The sequence below is a fragment of the Aythya marila genome, assembly GCF_965140915.1.
Source record: "Aythya marila genome assembly, chromosome: 3".
Taxonomy (NCBI): Eukaryota; Metazoa; Chordata; class Aves; order Anseriformes; family Anatidae; genus Aythya; species Aythya marila.
In genome coordinates this window covers 93677415-93699736 of record NC_139044.1, presented here as the reverse complement: position 1 = coordinate 93699736, position 22322 = coordinate 93677415, and the positions used below count along the sequence as shown (strand labels likewise).

General features: G+C 34.8%; 1 protein-coding gene across 1 annotated transcript in view; it reads right to left on the bottom strand.

The window, feature by feature from the left end:
* Positions 1-2568: 2568 nt before the first annotated feature.
* The window catches only part of COL21A1 (collagen type XXI alpha 1 chain), a 116654-nt gene continuing 96900 nt past the window's right edge, over positions 2569-22322 (bottom strand). The window contains exons 20-30 of the mRNA XM_082755653.1: positions 20741-20794; positions 19399-19452; positions 18137-18208; positions 14134-14169; positions 13373-13417; positions 11222-11254; positions 7114-7260; positions 6965-7019; positions 6465-6665; positions 4654-4731; positions 2569-3927 (exon numbers count right to left, since the gene is read on the bottom strand). Coding sequence (XP_082611779.1) covers positions 3740-3927; positions 4654-4731; positions 6465-6665; positions 6965-7019; positions 7114-7260; positions 11222-11254; positions 13373-13417; positions 14134-14169; positions 18137-18208; positions 19399-19452; positions 20741-20794 — 963 coding nt within the window. The 3' untranslated portion in view covers positions 2569-3739. The remainder of the gene's footprint in view (positions 3928-4653; positions 4732-6464; positions 6666-6964; positions 7020-7113; positions 7261-11221; positions 11255-13372; positions 13418-14133; positions 14170-18136; positions 18209-19398; positions 19453-20740; positions 20795-22322) is intronic.

Here is a 22322-nt window from a genome sequence, read left to right as displayed (position 1 = left end):
TAACTTCTTACTTCAGGATTAGTTGAAGACCTGGGAAAAATATTCATATTCTTAGATAAAGAAGATATTCAATCAAGATATGATCTTGAATACATCTACATTTTATTCTATAATCCCTGTACACCAAATGAAGTCAGAAAATTAAAGGATTGTGGATTATCAAGCCAGACAAATTTTGTAAGAATTGTAAGAGGCAATAGTCCAAATCACGTGTTCCTAGGCCTCTCTTTGAGATGCAGGATGCTCGGTAATAGTTTCTGGTTATTAGATTGTATTAGAATTAGAATTAGGTTTTCAAAGTGTTTGTCTTCATTTAAATAACCTACATTGTTACTGGCTTTGAAAAAGGCACCTGAACAGGTTAGATAGTTAGCATTTCCTTTGGAAAATGAAAACTTGTCAAAGCCAAACCCTTTTTGAATATATTTAAGAGGTTCAGCAAACTCAAATTTAGAGCTAAATACCAAAGACACAGCGATACTGAAGCTCAAAGCTAAACAGCTCAACAGGTAAAGCAATCAAATAGATTCAGTTTCAAATCTCCTTTTGCAGATCAAGGGATTTAAGCTGGCTTTTATTTACATTCGGTGAAGCCTCTTAATTACTAAGTTTTGAAAGTCAGTCTTTCTTGTCAAGCATCTTATTATACAGAGTGAAATACCTCCAAATGAGATTTTGCCTTGAAGATGTAACAAAGGCAAGAGATTGTACTCTTCATGCAGCAATGTATAGAAATACTCATGCTAGGTCAGAATGAGCTTTCTTAGATACTAGGAGGAGTAGAAAAATAGTAAACGTCATTCTTTTATTAGTATAGACACAAAATTAAAATATACAGGCTTCCAATTAAAGGAACAATGGAGATAAAGTAAACAACAAGGAACAAGGAGATAAAGTAAATGGGAGGAAATACTGTATGATTTTTATTTATTTCCCAGTATTTCCCAGGGAAATACTGGGAAAGGTAAATACTGGATTGCTTCAAGAATGTTGTTGTAGTTGTGATTTTTTTTTTTAATTGATAGTACTGTTTTCCGTATTGACATTTACTCGAGTAGAAGCATATTAATGAAGACCAGAACAAAAGAAAGGAGGATCAGAACAGAGGAGGGATTAGCTTGGAATTAGGACAGTCATAAAGCTCTGTAATGCAGTGCTACACTGCATTTCATACACTGAAAAACTAATAAGTACAGCTACTCTAAGCTGAGGTCCCCTCCAATGAGAAATACCTTATCCCATATCCACTGGCTTTCTAAAAGATGCCAACAAAAAAAAAAAAAAAAGTTCCTCCAGCCAAAGATAATACTAGCATAAGAATAAAGTTATATAAAATTGCTATTAATAGATGCAGCCTGGAAAGTACAAAAAGATCTTCAGTCAGAATAGTTTGGGAATAGCCTTCCAATAGAACTAATGGGGTGACAAAACCACCAGCTTTTGAAATCAGGTATGTATTTGATAAATAACCTAGATTACCAAAAAATCAGACTGGTTGAACAAATCAAGGCATTTTTACTGGTCAAATGCATTGTGTTAATTTTTTTCTCACACTTGATAAAACTGAAGTGCTAACATATAGAAGGAAATGTTTTGTGTAGATGAATGGGGAAAAAAAAAAAAAAGTGAAATATTCCAAAAATTCTTTTTTTTTCATGATTTTTCTGAGGTAGAAGAACATATGGGTGGTGTTTTACATTATAATAGAAGCAAACACTAGGATTTCCTACAAGCAAGGAATTCTGTTTTTCTGCTTCACTGCAGTCAGAGGTCCTTTGGACTTGCTCTTTTGTTGTTTTTACTTCATCCCAGGACACCTCCCAAAAGGCTCAGTAATCACAAAACCATACATTTTATTAGAAAAAGGTTTCTTAAACATAGACTTAAATTAACACACAGATTGGACAGCTCAGAAGGGTTCTAAAAAGCATGCTGTGGTCCTGATTCCTTCCTGACCTTGCAATGTGTTTTGCTTCCAGCTCTCAAAAAATAAAAAGCATAAGATTGAATGCAACTGAAAAAGAGGTTTCTAGATTCTTTCTTCCACAAATTCAGTCAATGCTTGTTCACATGAGCAAAGCTCCACAGCGTGTGCCAAGGAACACTTGTTTGGGGAGCAGATTTTATGCACTGCTTCATTTCTCAAGTTGGTATCTTTCAAGGATCATCTTAGAGGTTTTAAAACTATGTTTATGAGAGACTAATGCTTGGACTCCACTATGGCCAAGGCCATGGCTTGGCTAAGCTACTCGCTGCAGCTCTCGCAGGCACCCTTCACAGGCTGAAGCCCTGGGCAGGCAGCAGCCACTGGGCACCATGCAGAAAGACATTGGCAGAGAGGTTCTCCTCCTGGGGATGGTGTTTTATCCAGAGAAAATGGAAGGACACCAAACAAAACAGCATAACTGTGTGGTGGAAATATCCCTACCTGTGATGTAGGCATCACTCTTCTGTGACAGAGGACAAATCTTGCAATCGCTCACCAAACCACCACTAGTTCTATACAAAATTTTATTTGACCTTGAATTTCAAGCATATTACCAATCTGATAGTAGGACAACAGAAAAACAACACATTGGAAAAAGCCACTTATAAAGCATTGGATAAGCTCAGTACAACTTTGCCTTAATTTAAAAAAAGGATTTCAAATTCTCATGGAACTGTGCGTTTGCTGTTTATGTAAAAGCAAGCAATACACCTTATTAGCAAAGCATACAATGAAAGCTACACATAGCTTGCTTAAAATGAAAAAGAATACAGCATAGCAAACATTGCAGCTAGTTAGCCAGCAGTTAGACCTTTCTCCTTGTAAATCTACTTCTTCAATTTGGCAGCTGCAGTCCTTGGGGAGAAACAGCAAAGGGTACCTAACTTAACCCATAATTATGCAGAACTGTTACAATGGGGTTGTGCAAACTTTTTTATTAATTATTTTTTGTCAAAATACAGCTATAAGACAGCTATACCAATATTCCATTTGTTTTATTTTATTTTTAAATATTTTCATATAAACTGAATCACCCGCATGGGATCTTTTTGACCTTCTGTAGCTGAAAGTACCATCTTCAGTAAAACCTTGGTCCTTCTTCAATCAGTAGGAGTTCTACCCTTGCATTTCACCTTGGTTTTAGAAAGGGAGTTACATGGCAAAATACTATACTATTTCTATAACTAGTCCAGATATTTCTCTTAATTTATAAAAATCAAATACATGCTTTTGCTCACACAACACTTGGAGCTATGACAAATGAAAGGTACACAAGCCAATGAAATTCACACACACATGAAGTTAAAGCCAGACACATTCTTTCAAAATCAAATACTGTATCTGTTGGCTGCATGTGAAAATTTTCACAGTAATTTACACCTCACCAATACCATTTAAGGCCTAATCCTGCTGCCAGTGGAGTCTGCAGCTCTTTTGCAAAGGACTTCAGTGGCAGCAGGACTATGGCAGGACACTTAAATACTAAATACCAAATATTATAGTTAATTTTATTCCTATTAAAACTGACGATCTCTTTAAAAACACTCGAGACTCAATTTATGCAAGTTATAAAAAAAAATTATTGGAGTTCCTTTTGTAAAGGATTGCATAACCTTTGGGATCCTTATTTGTAATGTTTGTAATGTCAGAGGTCCTTTTGTTCCTGGGATTATTGCTGGTCACCTTCCTGAGACTTGAAAGACCATTAAAGACAAGCACCATTCCTATTCCTCTAAATTATTATATCACAAATTAGTAGTTTGGCCCCTTTCTAAAGGGATCTCTCCCCACAATTACACTAAAACACAGTGATGGGTCACAAATTCCAGGGGGACCAACTGGTCCTGGCATTCCCGGTGTGCCACGGTCTCCATCTTTACCAGGCTGCCCACGCTCTCCAGGACGTCCTTCCTTACTCATACCCGGGGGACCTTCCGGACCTTAGTGACACACATGCAAAAAATAAATATATTACAGAGTATTTTCATTAAAATGGAAACTAGTATAGACACACAGAAGCCGTGCTCTTTGCTGAAATACCAAGACAAAGAAAGTTTTATTTTCTGAAAAGGATACTTCTTGTCACAAACTACTTATATATATGTATAGCAAAACTGTTATCTTATTAAGATTTAAAATAAAAATAAAAAAGCATGGAGAGCACTAAATAAAATAGTTCTTATAAGGAAATATAAAAATCTGCTTTGGTATGCTTATACTTTATGATATAATCTGGAATTACTGGGGCATGAATCAGAGTCCTCTGATTTTTATTTATTTCCCTAGCTTTGGATCAGGCTCTAAACTCTCTTCCAAATACTCAACTTTGCATGTTGGAAGAATACTTTCCTTCTCTAAGCAATGGTTACAAGTCACATGATTATATAAGGGTTCAGTTTTCAGATAATGTCTGATTTCAAGAGCTGTTTGTTTAGAAAAGGGAATCTCAAGTACCAATCTCTACAAGACATGCCTTATATTAAATAATGTGTTCTATGACAATTTAAAAGGCATGTGTGAGATAGGCTCCAGCCATGGAAGATACATGATAATTAAGGTGTAGAAAAAATGTTCATATTTTCTTAACTATACTGATATTTGTATAAACTTTATTAAAAAAAAAAAAATAGCATGCACTGAATCTGCACAAATAAGCTAACTCTCACCTGGAGGTCCCGGGGGGCCTTGGATTCCAGGAACCCCAATTCCTTGATTGCCTTTTGCACCATTTTTCCCTGGCAGCCCTGTGGAGTAGCAAACTCATGTATATCTTTGCACACTAAGAATATTTTTATTAGAACAATCAGAAAGTCAACATTCGATAATATTTATTAAATAAATAAATAAATAAAAAGGATGTAAATATTCATTTCCTTGTAACTTGCATGGTGTACCTGAGTTCTTGATTATCCTCGCTTCCACTAAATTAAGAGCCAATTTAGCAACTAATAAGCAGGTGGCCACTGTGAATTGAGTGAATAGATGATGAGGATTTAAGAAATTCGTTAACTGTATTGCCTTTCCATTGGCAAAGCTTTTAAGTTGCATGAAAACGTGTGAAGTATTCACCACAGTCTCTGTGGGATACACACTATATAGGCAATCTTCTGCAATGTAGCGCAGAATTAAATTTTTACCAAAGAAGTACTCTCTGAGAGGGGCAAAATGCTCTCTTACACCCCTACAGCCCAATGAATTCAACTGCTTCATAAACATAGATATCTATTTTTTCCCTTATTTAACTTTATATTTAACTTTAAGTCTGTAAATAAACCCACAGAAATCAGTTGGACTGCTTGTATGGCTGAGATACCTAAAAGTATAATCATTAGCTTCACTAATATTATTAAAAAGAAACAAAATTTTTTTTTTTTTAAAAAAAAAAAAGGAAGAAAGAAAGGAATAAAAATCCTTATGAGATGAAAAGAAAAAAGGAGGAAAAAAAAAAAAAACCAGGAAGAGGGGTATAAAGGTGTCATATACCAAAAATCTGTCTACAGGTAGCAGACAGTAAATGATCAGCAAATAAACACAGATATTAAAATAGCTGAAATAAAGAAATTTGGAAGAAAACAAACTAGAAAGCATGGAAAATACACTGAAGTTCATATCTAAACATAGCTGATTAAAAATATTTATATATATATTTATGCAGTTTAAAATATCTACAGGGGACTGCGAAGGAAACAAAGATCTCTGTAAAAAGATCAAAGGAAAGTATAGCAGAACTGAACACCAGTTATCTAGTTGTATTCTTGTGTTTTCTCTTCTTCTGATATGCATACTTCAAAAGCAAAGAAACCTTTGAACCGCGTCCTCAGTGTATCAGCTTTGTGATACAGACCCAGCTATTCCCTTTCTGCACTGTTTTCTGCTTCCAGTTTTGAATGGGGCTGGTGCAAAGTCATAAAGGCCATTAGCATGGTGACATGTTGTTCTGGTTTCAGTTAGGATAGAGTTAATTTTCCTTCTAGTAGATGGTATGGTGCTGTGCTTTGGATTTAGTCTGGGAATAATGTTGATAGCACACCGATGCTTTAGTTGTTGCAGAGCAGTGCTCACACAGAGGACTTTCCAGCTCTTGGTGCTGCCCTGCCAGCGAGGAGGCTGGGGGTGCACCAGGAGCTGGGAGGAGACACATTCAGTACAGCTGGCTCAGGCTGGCCAAAGGGATGTCCCGCACCATGCGGAACAATTAAAATGGGGTGGCTAGTGGGGGTGGGAGGAACTGCTGCTCAAGAATGGTTGGGCATTAGTCAGTGGGTGGTGAGCATTGTGCATCACTTGCTTTGTACATTCTATTATCATCATCACCATGATTATTATTTCTCTTCTTTTTCTGTCCTATTAAACTGTCTTTATCTCAAGCCACAAGCTTTTATATTTTTTTTTCCCCTCCCAATTATCTCTGCCATCCCACTGCAGGGGGGAGGGAGAGCGAATGGCTGTATGAAAATACAACACATGCACACATTACCTCTTGTCCCACGAGCCCCAGGGCGACCTGGGACACCTGTCAGACCTGGAATACCATCATTTCCTGGCAAACCAGGAAATCCTCTTGGACCTTCAGGGCCTCTCGGACCTGGTGGCCCTGGAAGTCCCGGGGAAGCACTTTGGGACTGACAGTGGTTGCAGTTTTGTAGCCTTCCACTCTGAAGGATAGCAGGCAACTGGGCTAGGAGAATTCAAACAAAAAATTACTTAAAGTGTTGTAACAGTTAAATATAAAAATGTTTCCATACACCCACTAAAACAAAAGCAGGTTCCTTTCTTTAGGCAATATGGTACCTTTAGGAAACAAGATGCTAAAGTATGGAGTCTGTGGCATGGAAATGTGTTTCTACAGCAGTATGAAAACCAGTGATAAATCAGAACATACTGATTTTGCTTTCAAGAAAGCATCTTTATAATTACAAGGAAACTTCTTCAGTACTTTAAACAAGGAAAGAGCAGTAAAGAGCCTTTCAAACTTACTTCTCAGTACATCTGAACACACCTGTCGAATAAATTCTTCTGAAAATTCTCGTGCCTAAATTGAACAGAGAAGAGTTATAAAAATGGAGAGCATGCATGTTTGGGGTTCTAAGGTACTCAAAATGACAAGTATGAGGTCCCATACATACAGGTTTTCCATCTGATCCAGGTGGTCCTGGGGGCCCTCTGTCTCCTGGCTGACCTCTGACACCAGGAGGTCCAACCAAACCCTGGACACCGGTTTCTCCCTTTTGTCCATTGATGCCTCGAATGCCTGGATCTCCTTTTTCACCTTTCTGGAACGAGAACCAATGAAAAGCCAATCATATCTTTACATGTCATTTGGAAGCTTTGTAGCACCAAGCAAGCACATTCTGAAAAAAATCTTCACTGACAATCTTCATGAAATTAATATAATCAAGTTGTCATTGAAAATTAATTTGATACTGATTAGATCCATTTCACTAAAATGTATTTTTCACTAAAATGTATTAAGTTTTCAGATTCTTTAACATCTGTTTCAGATACAATAATTTACCAAGGACTTAAATTTCCATCTTAAAGAGACTTATTTGACTTACTAATTGATATAAAACAAAAATCTCTTCTTTATTAACATATAGAAGAAAATACTTAGTTAATTTCTCATGAAAAAGTGAGTAATTCATTACAATACATTAACATCCTTCTCAGAAGGCTGGAAAAATTACAAGTGAAATTTTGGCACCACTGAAGTTCTTGGCAAACCTCCCATGTACTGTAGCAATCAAGACTTTTACCCTACCTTAGTGTATAAGACAGAAGAAAAAATTGTTTGATTTCATTTAGGGTCTTTTGTTTTGTTGGTGGTGCTTTTTATTTTTTTAAACTTCACTTACTCTCTTTATGATTAATAGCTGTAGTCCATTTGCTTCACTGGAAAATGTTAAAATAATACTGTATATCTCTTTATCACAGCAATGGTTCTGTGTATGGGATTACCTACTGCAATAGCTCCCGTGGAGCTCTTTTCCTATGCTGAAGCCAACAAACCTTCAGTAGAATGTAATTTGGTACATGCCCAAGATTAAAGTTAGTAAACTGTCTTTACTCCCTGATGAGTATTTTCCTTCCATTTTTTCACAGCTTCTGCATAGTGTTATCAGTAGCTTTAACATTTTCTTTCTCATTTTCCAACTATTTTGATGGAATTATGGAAACAAGGCAACAGGATCACTATATATGACAAACAAAACTTACTGGAGCAAACAATGCAAGTCTAAGAAGTACATATACATGTACTTCTATATAGAAGTGCATATACATGTAATCTTCACAGACTTACGCTGATTTTTAAATTATGCTTTTAAATTACTTTATATCCTTCTGTACAGTTCTTATCAAAACATTTTACATCAGAAAAGTATATGGTTCACTCAAAGCTTTATGGATTGTTCTGAATTAGTAACAATGCCCAGAGTTTTCCAAATAAATTACTACAGGTAGCTCAGTTCAGATTTGGTGTCTGCTTACTCATTTTTATGCAGGGAGCTAACAGACAGGAATTTCACCGTGCTATGTTTAGATGGTTTATATCTCAATACCATGATATGGTTACTGATACCTAGCTGAGGAAAACAAGTCAATGAAAAAGAAAGTACTCAGAACTGCATACCTGGCATCACAAAAGGACCACAGTCTGTTCAGGTTAACTAAGTTCTTCCACTGAAGTCATTTAGCTTTGCTGTAAACAAAATTTGATGCCAGTGGGGCAGTGAAACCCTACTATGAAAAGCCATCACAGAAAAATATACTCAAGTGACTGGTTATCTGTGCATTTTAAATATTCTTAGTTTTTTTTTTGTGTGTGTGTGTGTGTTTTTTTTGGTGTGTTTTGGTGTGTTTTTTTTTTTTTTTGGGAGCGTGGATTTTTTTTGCTTCCACTATTTTTACAAGACCCACTCAAAAAATAAAAGGCATTAAAAGAAAGGGGGCAGTTTTTCCTCATAACAACCAGACAAGTGAGAAAAAAAACGTGGCAGATGTCAATAAAATGCCTAAGAGACTGCTAGAAAGATGCTCCACCACTAAGGTACCAAGCATGAATTGAACAGCAGTCTATATCCTCCTCCCTTTATAGAAGTTATATGCTAATTCAGAACTGATTTGTTACAGGGTAACTGTATTTTACTTTCTTGTTACTGTCAACTTGAATACTATAGTCAAAGAGATTTGATATTCTAGTTACCACCAGATAGATTTGTACTTGTTCATTTCTATGACATGACTGCAAATGTTTTTACACTTCACAGCTATTTTTAAAATACCCTCACAGGGCCAGCAAGGCTCATATGGAGCACATGTAGCTAGCTGCCTGTGGCTATACCAGAAGCTGTACGTGTTGGGATCTGAAAATAATGTCGTTCATGTAGCCAGTTGTTTGTTTTAATTTCAATTACTTTTACAGCTATGGGTTATGTTTACACAGCAACATCTGACTTGCAAGTTGATTTATTTGGAATTAAATGTTAAAAGGGCTAGAAAGCATTAAGAACCAGTGAACTATTGTGAAAATCGCATCTATTGTAGAAAAAACATCACAGGAAAAAATGCTGCCAAAAAAGCAAATGAAACTGCTGAGGGAACATTTTCTGCAGTGCATCACGGTTTTGTAATGTTCAGCCACATCTCATGTGTGGCCTTGTTTATCGACCCTTGCTATTGGCAAAGAAAATCAATAAAAAGGAAAAAAAAGCTCAGTAAATGCTGAGAATTACAGCCTGAAGAAACTTTTTATTAAATCAGGCTGTAACAAATGACAAAATATTTTATAAAAACAGAAAATAAACTAGTTTTATAGGTCTGATAAGTAAACACCATGACACCACTGTATCTTAATGTACAGTAAGAATATTATTGAAAGGATTTTTCAGAATTTTACCATGATTTAAAACATTTAAAGAGGCTACTGCCTCTTTAAGGTGTTACACAAGTAACACCTTAGCAATTTTGGCTACAATTCAGAAAGCACCTATAAGCAAAACTGCAATTTTAAGTATTTCGTAGAACCACTGTAGCATATAGGACAATTTAAATATTTGATGGCACACGATCTTTGAGGAATATATACAATTATTGATATGCAACACTACTTTAATGAAAAAGGGTTGAACAAAGACAACTCTAGGTATAGCTGGAGCAGGATGATATTAATGAGACAGCATGCAACCTGATTTCACTAAGTATGAATCAAAAATAACTAACAAAATTAATCTTTTAAATACCAACACTCAAAACAATGTGCAAAACAAAGACTGAAAGGTCTGACCATAAATATATCTACAGTAGTCAAAAAAAAAAAAAAAAAAAAGAAAAAGAGATGGGACTTCTAAAAATAACCCAGAGACCAAGAGATTTAGTTTCTGCCAGACAAGTTCAAGTGGGCTTCCATTTATGCCCCTCAAGTTTCAGGCTGAGTTGGAAATCATTCCTGTGTAAACGTGGTAGCAGAGAGAAAGAAGTCTGCCTTGCATTTTCTGAGTCAGTCTTAAAGACAGAATCCTCTAATAAATAAATAAAATCTTTTTATATGCTTCACCATTCCTTTTCATTACTTTTATTGAAATAAAGGCACACAAAGAAATCTCACTGGTCAAGTTCAAAATTAAGATAAATAGTTCAGATGTGGAAGCCCTTGTCACAGACTTTTAAGGAAGCTAAAAAATACAGTCTGGGTATCATCACAGTTCAAAAAGTTTTAGACAGATTTCTGATTGACATTAAATGCAACAGTTTGGATCTATAGCTTAAATGCCCCTAATTTGTTGACTGCCAAAATCAGTGAAGGTACATAAGAAGGATCTTCTTTATGTATTGTGCTCCATATTTTTGCATTGGCTGCTGCTGAAGGTAAAATATTGAAAAAGAAGGATCCTTTTGATCTAGTATTTTGTAACTTCTGATTTTCCAAAAGTTAGATTTTTTTTTCCTCCTACTATTTGCCTTCTTCAGCCAGCTCCTTTTCTGACTTTTTTATTCTCTTAAATGTATATTTGGCTTTACTTTTTTAAATTTTGCATTTCATGAAATATGCATTTTGCTGTCTGGTGTCTTTTAACTAATACTTATTTCTGTTCTATTTTCTGATATTTTCAAATAATTTCTGTTGTTTATGTATGTGAGTATGGAAATAAGACTTTAAACATATGTTTTACAGAACACAATTTGCAGAAACAAATATAATAATTTTATAATACTCTTTCATTACAAAATACATACCTCTCCTTGTTCTCCACTCAATCCTTCTATTCCCTTCAGGGATTAATTAAAAAAAAAAAAAAAAAAAAAAAAAAAAAAAAGGAAGAAGCAAGTTGAGCCAAGTTACTTGGAATAAAAAAAAATATTTTTTTTCCTTTGCTTTCAATAATTAATCACAAAAGTACAAAAGTTAATTTTTAAAGATTCAGTGATTTCTATTTGTATAAAAAAGCAAATTGTATATAAGAATTAAAAATGTATATCATGGTGAATCAACATTTTAGTAATACCCTTTTGGTATACGGTATTAAAGGAACTTGGAATTGTATCATACATATCATATACCATGTATTTTATTAGTGTAGAAGTAGCATACATAGACTAAACCTTATTTACTCTACAAAAGACAAAAGGAATAAAGTTTTTTGCACTAGCAAAAGGAAACTTTATTTTGTGCGTGCTTCATACTGTCTTACAAGAGAGAAATCAAGCTCAGAGCCTTTGAATACCAACTGAGTTTAGAAGCCAGATTTTGCATGTTGGCATGTTTGCATGGTTGTGGTGCCTTTTCTGCCAAATGGTTCAATGGTGTTATTGATCATTAAATGCCATACAAGCTGGCAGCTTAGTGCAGGTTTTTTCACTTTGCTGATGGACTCTTATGGACAAGAGAATCTGTATTATATCTTGGAGAAGCCCTGAGGGCTTTAGAAACCTTGGAAGGACCTAATACTGTCTAACAAAATATTTGAATGACTGATTTTTTGGTTGCTGGCCAAACTAGATAAGCGTGGGAAACAATTTTAGACTAGCCCTGTATTATTTTTTCAGTTTTCTCCACATAAAACAAAATAAAATAAAATAAAATAAAGCAAGAAACAGCTACTCAGCTGTATTGTTCTATCTGAAAAGTAAGTGGGTTTTTTTGTTTGTTTTTTTTTGTTTGTTTTGCCTTATAACTAAAATAATAAGTGACCCATGGAAATGGGTCTATTATTTGTAAAGGTATAGACCAGAAAGTTTAATTTGTAGAATGTCAGAATATGACATTGCTTTTTGTTAAAAACAGACACTGGCCTTTTAGTTTAAACTATTTCATTTAAAAAATTTTTGCTCAGCTTTATTACCAGACTCCTGTCAAGCTACATACCCCTGAGAGTGATAAAACCAAGCTAACATACAATCTAGACCTCCTGCCCATGCTCCACTGGAATCAGCTCCTTCTGGCTAGACAGACAGCTGTATCAATATCGTAATTCTGAAAAAACAGCTGTGACTTCCTTCCAAGTCTAGTTTTAGATACGTACCTCTGACAAATACTTTTCTGTTTAGACATGACATAGATTATGTAGTTAACAAGCATTTATAAATACTAACAGTTATTTTCTGTGGAATAACAAGATAGCCAACTATGACACAATCAGAATACATTGGCTCAGAACTGAAAGAAAAGAGAAATAACTGGGTCTCACTGATTTGCAGCTGAAACAGGAAACACCTGTAATTTATGTGCACAGAACATGTCAATAATGACTCTCATTATTGAGAGTCATTACTATTGGGGGTAATAAACTACATGAAAGTGTAGCATGGTACACACAATCTTAACACTTCAAGCATCACTCTTACAACTTTTCACAAAGGCCACTTTGTGCTGTTATCTGTTTTATATTACTTGTAACTGTTTGATGAAAATTTTCCATAACGAACATTTTCATAAAATAATACAGGAAAATGAACTTCCAGTTCCTGAGCCACAGAAACATAGGCTCCAGGATTTCAACCTCCTTTTCAGAGTGGATCTAGCTAGAGCAGGCTGCCCAATGCTGTGTCCAGCCAGGTTCTGCCACAACCTCTGTAAGCAGCCTGTTCCAGTGTTTGACCCACCCTTGCAGCAAAATGTTTTCCCATTGATCAAATTGGAATTTCCTGCACTGCAATTCAAGTCCATTTCCTCTTGTCCTTCCCTATGCGCATCTTTTCTACTTGTATTGTATTTGTTATATTTAAAATACTTAAGGTGTTTAAGAGGTAACTAACACAACTACGTAATCATGTTCTACATAAATATATTTTACACAATAAAAAAATAAATACTTATGCTGATGAAAATAATCTTAAGAAACAAACATGTATAGCTGTCGTGAACTAGGATTATCATTTTGACAGTACCTGTAAGCCTGGATTTCCTTGTCTTCCTTTCTCTCCTTTTCGTCCCTTCAGAAAAGAAGCATGTTTTCTTAAAATATATATTTATTTGGGAGAAATAATTAAACTATCAAAAATATCACAAAGACAAAAGAACTGGGCCCAATCAATCTAAAATTTACTCTTCAAGAACTCAGAGCAGAACCAGTACAGATAGATAGATACAATATCTGTTCTGAAAACACAGAAGTTAGGATATGAGTAGTGATAGTATCATCACCTTTTCTTGTAGATATTTCCATGAATTTTAGATAAGGATATAAGATTTTAGATTTTAGATAAGGAGGAGGAAAATGCCACTGCTTATAATAGTAGTATAATAAAATAGTAGGCAGAGGCCAGGTGGCATTAGTGATTACAAGGATTTATGTGGTGCCATGGTGACTGGAGAAGGCAGGGACAGAGCCTGTCCCAGGATGGCGGGTCCTGTCCCTGTGCTCCAGATCAACAATACAACCAATATGCCCAAGCCTGCGTCATCTCTGGAGCCACACAAGGTCTGCACCAAATACCATCACAGCCTGCTCAGCCCAAAAAATGCATCTGGAGAGTCATACAGGGCATACCAGGTAGTTTTGATTGAAGAAGATTTAGGGCTAAGTGCTTCTACTCTTCTTCAATCAAAATTCTTGTAGAGCTTAATTAAAAAAATAATCCTAATTAACTACTAGCACTTTTATTAAGTGTTATCAGATTATTTTGGCAAAAAAAAAATGTTGATGTACCTGGATACCACTTTCACCCTGGCTTCCTTTGTCCCCCTGTAAAATATTAGAAGATAAGTCTCCATTTAACATGATTCATCTCCAAGAACTGTTGTCTGTTTTAATTTAATGCAGTAAATACAAGGGAAGCATCTAATAGCCTCTATTTGTATTGAATGAAAACAAATGTATCCCCATGTACACAAACACTGAAAAAAAAATACAGAAAGTTATAATAAGAAGAGAATCTGCCATAGAAAGAGCTGTCACAAGGAAAATTAGATGCTCATATAACAAGTTAAATGGCAAACCCAGAAGGAGCTCATCTACTGAGTGTATGGGAGGGGAAAGGACACAGAGGGGAAGGAGGGGCAGTACTTCTGAAGGGTTAAATTTCATTTGGATGCTAACCACTAAGTGTGCTTGCCTTTGCCCACAGAGAATAGAGTATAAATAATTTCTGTAAAGTACTATAAACCCATTGATTGCAGAAGTTATATATGACACGGCAAAAAAATTGTTTTTCTTTCTAATCAGAAAAAAAAATATTATATTTGAATTTAACCAAAACTTTGTAGAGACTAAGTTCCACCCACTTCTTTTGTCTTTGATTGAAATGTTTATAGTAAGTTAACATTTATGTGGGTAACTGGTAACCAGATGGTGCAAATGACACTATCAAAGGCAGGTACCTAGGTTTATCAAGTTGTCTGACCACCATCTAATTGTCAATGGAGAGAATCAGTCAGCTCTTGAAAACAATGCCAATTAATGATAGAGGTATGTAATCCCAGAATGTGCCTCTCTCTCATCAATGACTGAAAAGAAAAAAGTTACGGGAGACCTCTTAAATCAGAGTGCCTATTTAAATAGACACAAAATAAAATGGTGGGCTGAGAATGCAGCATTTCATAAAACAAAAGACAGATCAGGGGAGAGGGGAGGGAGGCAAAACTGCATTAAAAAAAAAAAAAAAAAAAAAGAGAGAGAATGTTTAGTTAAATGTTAAACAGTAGCATAAAGGAGATTTGGGCCAGGGTAAATATTTTCCTAATTGAAAATCCCACAAGAATGTATTTATGCCAGTTGTTGTATTGTACTTGAATGTAAAGTATTTGGTTTCGCTTCAAGTTTTAAAATGAGCTATAGCTGAAGGGCTTCACTTTTATTGTTGAATACCCAAACTGCACTGGATAATTCAAGACTGTCATACTTCCAACTTGTAACTCCAGTTAACAAGCAAAACATTTTTCTGACTTCCATCTTCATAAAAAATGGGTAAGAGTTACCCATTGCAAGAACTACCATCTTCACTCTAAAATTTAGAGACTTTCCATAAATTTTAACAAAATCTCCCTTCTTAAAATCAGTGTTAATGTCTTGATCCATGATCCTGAGATACTGAAACCGAGCATATATTGATAATGAAATTAATTAAACTTAATTAAATTATGACACTAGCTCAACACCAGTCACTCTTGGGCTTCAGTGCATTCAGAAAGACTGTATTAAGCCAGGAAGTCTTTGCCCTTAAGTGTTCTGGAAAATCATCCTTCAAAAGGGGCTCCTTGACATTGCCAGTACTGCTATACACACGTTATCATTTTTATTTTTGACTAACTGCTTACTTCTATCTGACACCCTACCTGAACTTCCTTTGATTTTAAAGGACCTCCTGTTTATTCTGAAATCTGTAATTCAGATATGTAATGGAGAAATCTTTAATCTTTAAGTTGAGTCTTCAGCATTTCCTGGGGAATAGTACTAGGCTTCCAAAACACGTGTCAGATACATCACTTAGACATACTTCATTTATTTTTATTTAAAAAAACCTTGATACATAAAAATGTAAAGCTATTGTTAAATCTGTTCAAATATAATTTTAATTTAATTTATTAATTTAAATTAATTTTAAAACTTTAAATTTGGACTGCTAGCAAATATGGAAGCATTTTTAGCCTTGACAACTTGTTGCTTAAATAAATACCTAGTCTGAAAGGTTTCATGTAAAGCTTGTTAGTCATAATAAGCTATACCTTAAGGAAACAAGCCTGTTACATATCAGATAACTTACATTGCTCCAAAAAAAAAAAAAAAACAAAACAAAAAAAACCAACAACACAACAGCATAACATTAAAAAAAGCCTTATATTTGTATATGCCAATTAAGAATTTAAAAAACTAATAAATCTTTACCTGACCTGCCATGTTCTCCCTTAAAAATCGAACAAAATACTGAAAGCAATAGCAGTACTTACTATCTTGCAAAGCAATGAAACATTTATTTTTCAGGACACACATTGTTGCTTTTAAAGTGTCCAGAATAAAGAAATCCTAATCAAAATTTAAACTATAAATATAATGGATACAAATAAGAACTTCAGTTACAATTTGAATTAATTGATTTGCAGCAATAAAGTCAGTAATTTGACTTCAATCAATTTTAAACCACAAGAAAGATCTTTAACCCTGAAATCTCCCAAAATCATGCTTTGAAGATCACAAGAACAGCTGTTCCCAGCTGTTTCAAATATACATCAAGTATTTCCTTCACATCTATTTGCTTAATAGCATATGTAAAGGGTAAATTCTTGGTATTTCTCTCCTTGGCTGAGTTACATAGAAGAAAGGTGCCATCCTGAAAAAAAGAACATCATTTAGAAAACACAACTTTAAGTTCTTTGTTATCCACAGGGCATGAAAACTGATTTTCAATTACTACTAATGTTCAGGTTCTTAAATCCAATTCCACAGACAATGCATAGCTGATTTTTCCTCAAGAGATTCATTTCCCACTCCAGTACATTCTGAGAGTTACAACAAGAGATTCTATAGGTATTTTAAAACTGGAAATATTCTGTAGGCTTTCCAGCTTCCAGTCAAATAAAAAGTTTTGTGTTAATGGCTACGATGAAACTGAGAAGTTTCAAAAACACATAAGATTTTTAGAATAACATCTTATAGAACAAAATCTCAAGGAAAGGACTTATTGTAATGTTAATTACAGGTTTTAACATGCAAAAAAATGTATACTTGAATTTCCAAATGTATCAAAGAACAACATTGCCTATAATCTTTCCAACCAGGGACTCCTTAAAGACTCCTTAATATGTTTGTCAGAAAATCCTATACAGCTACACTTTAAAAATAAAGGTTAATATTCAGAAATTCAAACATAAATAATTAAATTTTATGATGTGTTCACAAAACAGTTCTTTAGCAATGAAGAATATTAGCAAGAACCATGTCTATAACAGTGTTTGATTGATGGAAGGTTGCGCCAAGCAATGGTGAGATCCTGAAGGCATGATCTACCTGAGAACTCAGTATGCAAGAGGAAAAAATACAGATTCCTGCCTGAAAAGAAGAAATAATTTTCAGCCAGGACAGCAGAAGTAGGATTCATCTAACGTTTGCCATCAAAAATTTAGCTAAGCTAAAGCCTTATCCAGGCTTCAGATATAGTCAATGGTAATAGACAAGTACTTCCAGATTTACCCATTCCCCATACCCATACCCCAGGGAGTTTAGACTCTCTCAGTTAAACATGGAGAAAACCTGGACAAGTTGGCTAGATCAAATAGCTCTTAAGGGCTAAGTGTAATTGAGCTGAATCTGTCCCAGCTGCCTGGGATTAATTGCTCCAGTTCTTAGGAGAGATCCACAAAAGACTTTGCACAATAGAATTTGCAGATATAATGATGTAAGACAATATATTATGAAGTAAATATGGAATCACAGATCATACTATTATGTATTATAATTCATAATGAAAATTTCATTAATATACCTATATCACAGCACTTTATGTTAACAGTTTCTCCCTTTTGGTCATTCTCTCCTCCCTAAAAAATGCTGATGGTTTTTCTAGCAAATGGACCTTCCAATATATACTAAATAGTCTCTAATAATAATTACATATTTAAAGAAAAGGAAAATCATTTTCCTTGATTATGACCACTTATAGAAGAAGCACTTCCAATAGAAGATGGAAGCAATATAAAACCAGAAAAGAACTGCTTACCTTTACACCCTGGGTACCAGGAATGCCTGGGTAGCCTGGTTCACCTGGGGCACCAGGTCCTCCTAGATCTCCCTGAGTAACATAACAGCCCCGTAAGTATCAGTGATATGCTGTGAGTAAAAACATACTGCATGTTTTTTCAAGGTAATGTGATATATTTTGGCTATGATATTTTGAAATTTTATAATTTAGGATGATTGAAATGTTTGGAGTTTTTGTAATGGGATGTTGAACACCCACAAGCCACAAAAGACACTCCTAGTTCTTAGTATTCCAGTACCTATCTTTTGTTGCCTTTTAATACATCTGATGTTGATTTTTCAAAGTTACACAAATAAAACTATCTGAAGTTTGCAATGTTTGCAGGTTTGAATTTCATTAACAGGCTGGAAATTATATAACATTTCAGAACATATTGGTCTTATTTTCATCTCAGTGTAATTTAACCCAACTTTGTTGTCTCTTCAGCTTTAGAAGACTGTAATAGAAGCCAGTGTCATTGTGTACATATGAAGCCCAGAAACAGTAAAAGACTGAAGAAAAGATGAAAGGAAGAAAAAGAACCAATTCCTTTCTGCTCTTCCCCACAAAGTGTTCCCAGCACTATTTTTTTGACTAAAGACAGTTTCTCTTTTTTGATCACTGCCTTCTGTTTTAAATGGCTGCTCTTCTGGTGGGGGCTGAGCTGACCACTTAGAGTCCATCCCAGTCCCATCCTGTTTGTGGATCACAGAGTCTTTTTTGGATTGAGAAGATAAACTCCTTGTAGTGCTGCTTCCCCATCCAAACACATGTTTTAGAGCATCTCTCTGGCATCAAGGTTGCTGGTTCTCCTGAGTCCTGGCTCCAACACAGTACCATAAATTCTCTCATATGTGACCCCTGGCCACAAAGCATTACCAGCACTATAGACAGCAAGCCAGAACTGACAGACCAGTCAAACAGCTGTACCTGCCACAGGGGTCAGCAGATCTGACACTGTAAGTGTTGGTTTAACCCCAAATGCATATGAATTTGAAGGAGACAACCACATGATCTAGCTCAACACAGAATACTGTAAAGCAGGTTTCAATAAGACTGCTGCCTTGTATCCCATAGTCTAATACAAAGTCAATAAGAATAACCTATCAAATGGATTTTGATGTGATTTTATGTTCACTGCTATTCTATTTTGAAACAAAACTGCCTTAATCTTAAGAATTTTATCATGGAAAAGTAAATTAATCTCTGCTTTAACTAAATACTTCCAGATTAATATTTACCTTGGCTCCTGGTGATCCTGGTTTCCCCTGTAGTCCAGGTTCACCTTTATCACCCTATAAAACACAGGAACATGACTGATACATCAATATTTTTTATCAAATATGGTATTACTAGCTAATACAAACAGACGCTAATGGATAGCCAGCTTTTAAAAATAAGGTGTGTGATCAAAAGGCTACACTACTGCTCCTTTACAGGAAACTGGCAGGTTCTCAGGAAGATGAAATACCTGTGACAAAATGGGATCCACCTGCCTGTTCTCAACTGTTCCTTCCCCACCTCCCTCATTTTCCTTGCCTAGTCATACCAGGTTTGTGTATACTGATTTCACATTTCCACCATACTATTTAATAAAATTCTGAAACTCCTTGGACCTGTCTGAGCAAATATGTATATATACTGTAACCAATAGAATTAGGCGTATATTCAGCATAAGGATTTTCATTTAAATCTAAGAACTACAGATTCCTTTATAATGCTTTTCTGTAAGCATGAAGTTTTCCTCTGGAAATGCAACTTATATTCTGAATGAGAGATAAATAAATAATAAAATAATAATAATAATAATAAAAAAACACACACACACATTTTTCACAAATGGAAATAAGACTTTTTTTTTTTGGATCAATCTTCTTGACCATGGCAAACATTAATGACTATAAAGAATGTTGCCTTCAGTACACAACTTTAAATAAATACATATGTAGTTTTAGATATAAATAATGTATGGGTGGAAGTGAAACTAAATGTAAATACAAAGTTCAGGAAATGGATTCTATATTAATACATTTTCTCTAGGATACACAATTCAATGCTTACTAGCCAAAACTCATTTTGGATTAAACTAAAAGGTTACACTAAAAGATCTAGATTTATAGTATCTATTTTGGTTTCTGAGAGCATGGGTCAAATTAATTCTTGCTGTAGTGCAATCAGTAAAGTTACATCTGAAATAAATTTGGCTCCTCGGGTGGAAAAAGCAGCACGTAACTTTATTTAACACAATTAAAATATAAATAAATGTAACATGGGCAGAGAGTTCTGATGTATACTGAGAATTATCTGGCTCCAAGCATTGCAGAACATTTTCCAGGACAGCAAAGCTGAAACAAAGTCTCATGACCATTTCTGCAGCAGTTCCAAACCTCATGGGATGACAGGCACCATTTACTAAACTATATTAAGCTCTCTTGAGACCAAGCTATCATATAAGGTAATATATGGAAAATCATATAGGTATTCACCAGTATTCAGTATACCAGAAATTTAGCTGCAAAATCTGGGCCTTTTGATAAAGCAGCCATTTATCAAAGTCACAGGTAAATTAACACAAATGCTCACCTTAGGCCCAGGAGCTCCAGGTAGACCAAATGAGCCTTCCGGTCCCATCATGCCCTATTTATTTTTGAAAAAGGCAGAGACATTTCTATAGTAAGCTAGAGGAATAATGTCTTAAATGCAGTGTAAATTAGTATTACTATTATATTTCTACAGCAAAATAAATGGATAGGTGATATGATGTTTTTTATCATAATACTACACAGACTATAGCTCTGGGTTATTTAGGCCTCTTACTGCCTAAGGAAGGGCCACTGTGCAATGGAAAAAAACATTCAGGAAAAAAAAGAACGGTGCTGTCATAAAATATTCCTGAGAGAAAAACTTCTGCAAATTAAAACTCCATCTGTATCATCTAATTTTTAACATAACTTTAAAATGTCCTTAGCTATAATTGAAAGTGACACAAGTTTTAGTTTCCACTTAGGGTTCCCAAAACTTAAGAAAGTATCTGTGGTATTTTAGAATTCTCTCTCTTCTTTCTGACTATGTAACCCTCCAAGGTTGCCATGCCTTGTCTCCTCTTCCAAGCCTTGAGGAGATTTATCTGGATCAGTTAACTTGGGGCCTAACCTTTGCTTTTTAACAGTCTTTGAGACTGAACCATTCATTCAAGACCCCAACAGTCCCTTGGACTCCTCAGGGAAATGTGTTGATGAAGCCATATTTAACTGTCTTTATTCCACACATAAGCTAATAACAAAAGGGTATTAAACCATTAAATTTCTGCATTTCCCCCTTTCACTTTAAAGCTACTCTCAAGTATAATTTAGAAAGGAAATCTTATTTTCAAATCATACTTTCCAAGAAGGAATTCCCATTTATAGTGTTTTCTAAATCTGGTGTCAATATATGTCTTTCTCACCACTTTATCTCACTTCTTTTTTACTCTAGAACTGTGTCAATAAAAAAAAAACACAATATATTATTATTGTTTTATTTGGACTTCCATCTATTCTCTGAAATATGATCTGATGTAAGAATGTACTTAACAAGACACAGCATAAAATACAAGAAATAACACAAAGTCAAACAATTAAATAAGGTCACGTAATCTAATTTACTAGTGATTAAATGTTATCATTTCTTCCAATTGTTATTATTTTCAAGAACTACTCTTATTATTGTTATTTAAATTAATCTTTGCTTTCACATTGCTTTGCAACCACTGTCCATTTAGTACTAAATGTTAGGAACAATTCAGTTCAGTGATAATATCCCAGTCCTTCTTCAGAAGTTGCACGTGATCAAAAATAAATGTGTCTACAGTAATTTGTTACACAGACGGTAATCCAGTTGTGACAAAAAAAAAAAAAAAAAATTACTTTACTAAGACTAAAAGGATGGCTTTGTTTTTGAAAATACAAGAGAAATTTCAAAATATTTAGAATGGGAAGTAATTTTTGTATGCAGGGTTTTCACCATTCCGTCACTTTTCTGTTATTTTGCATGTGCTGCTAACTGAGGCAACAGAGGTTAACTCAGATTTCTATCATGCTGTGTTGTAATAAATTATTGGGCACCAAATTAATATATTAACATCAATAAGCACAACAACTTGCTTTTTGGGCCACAGATACAGGGC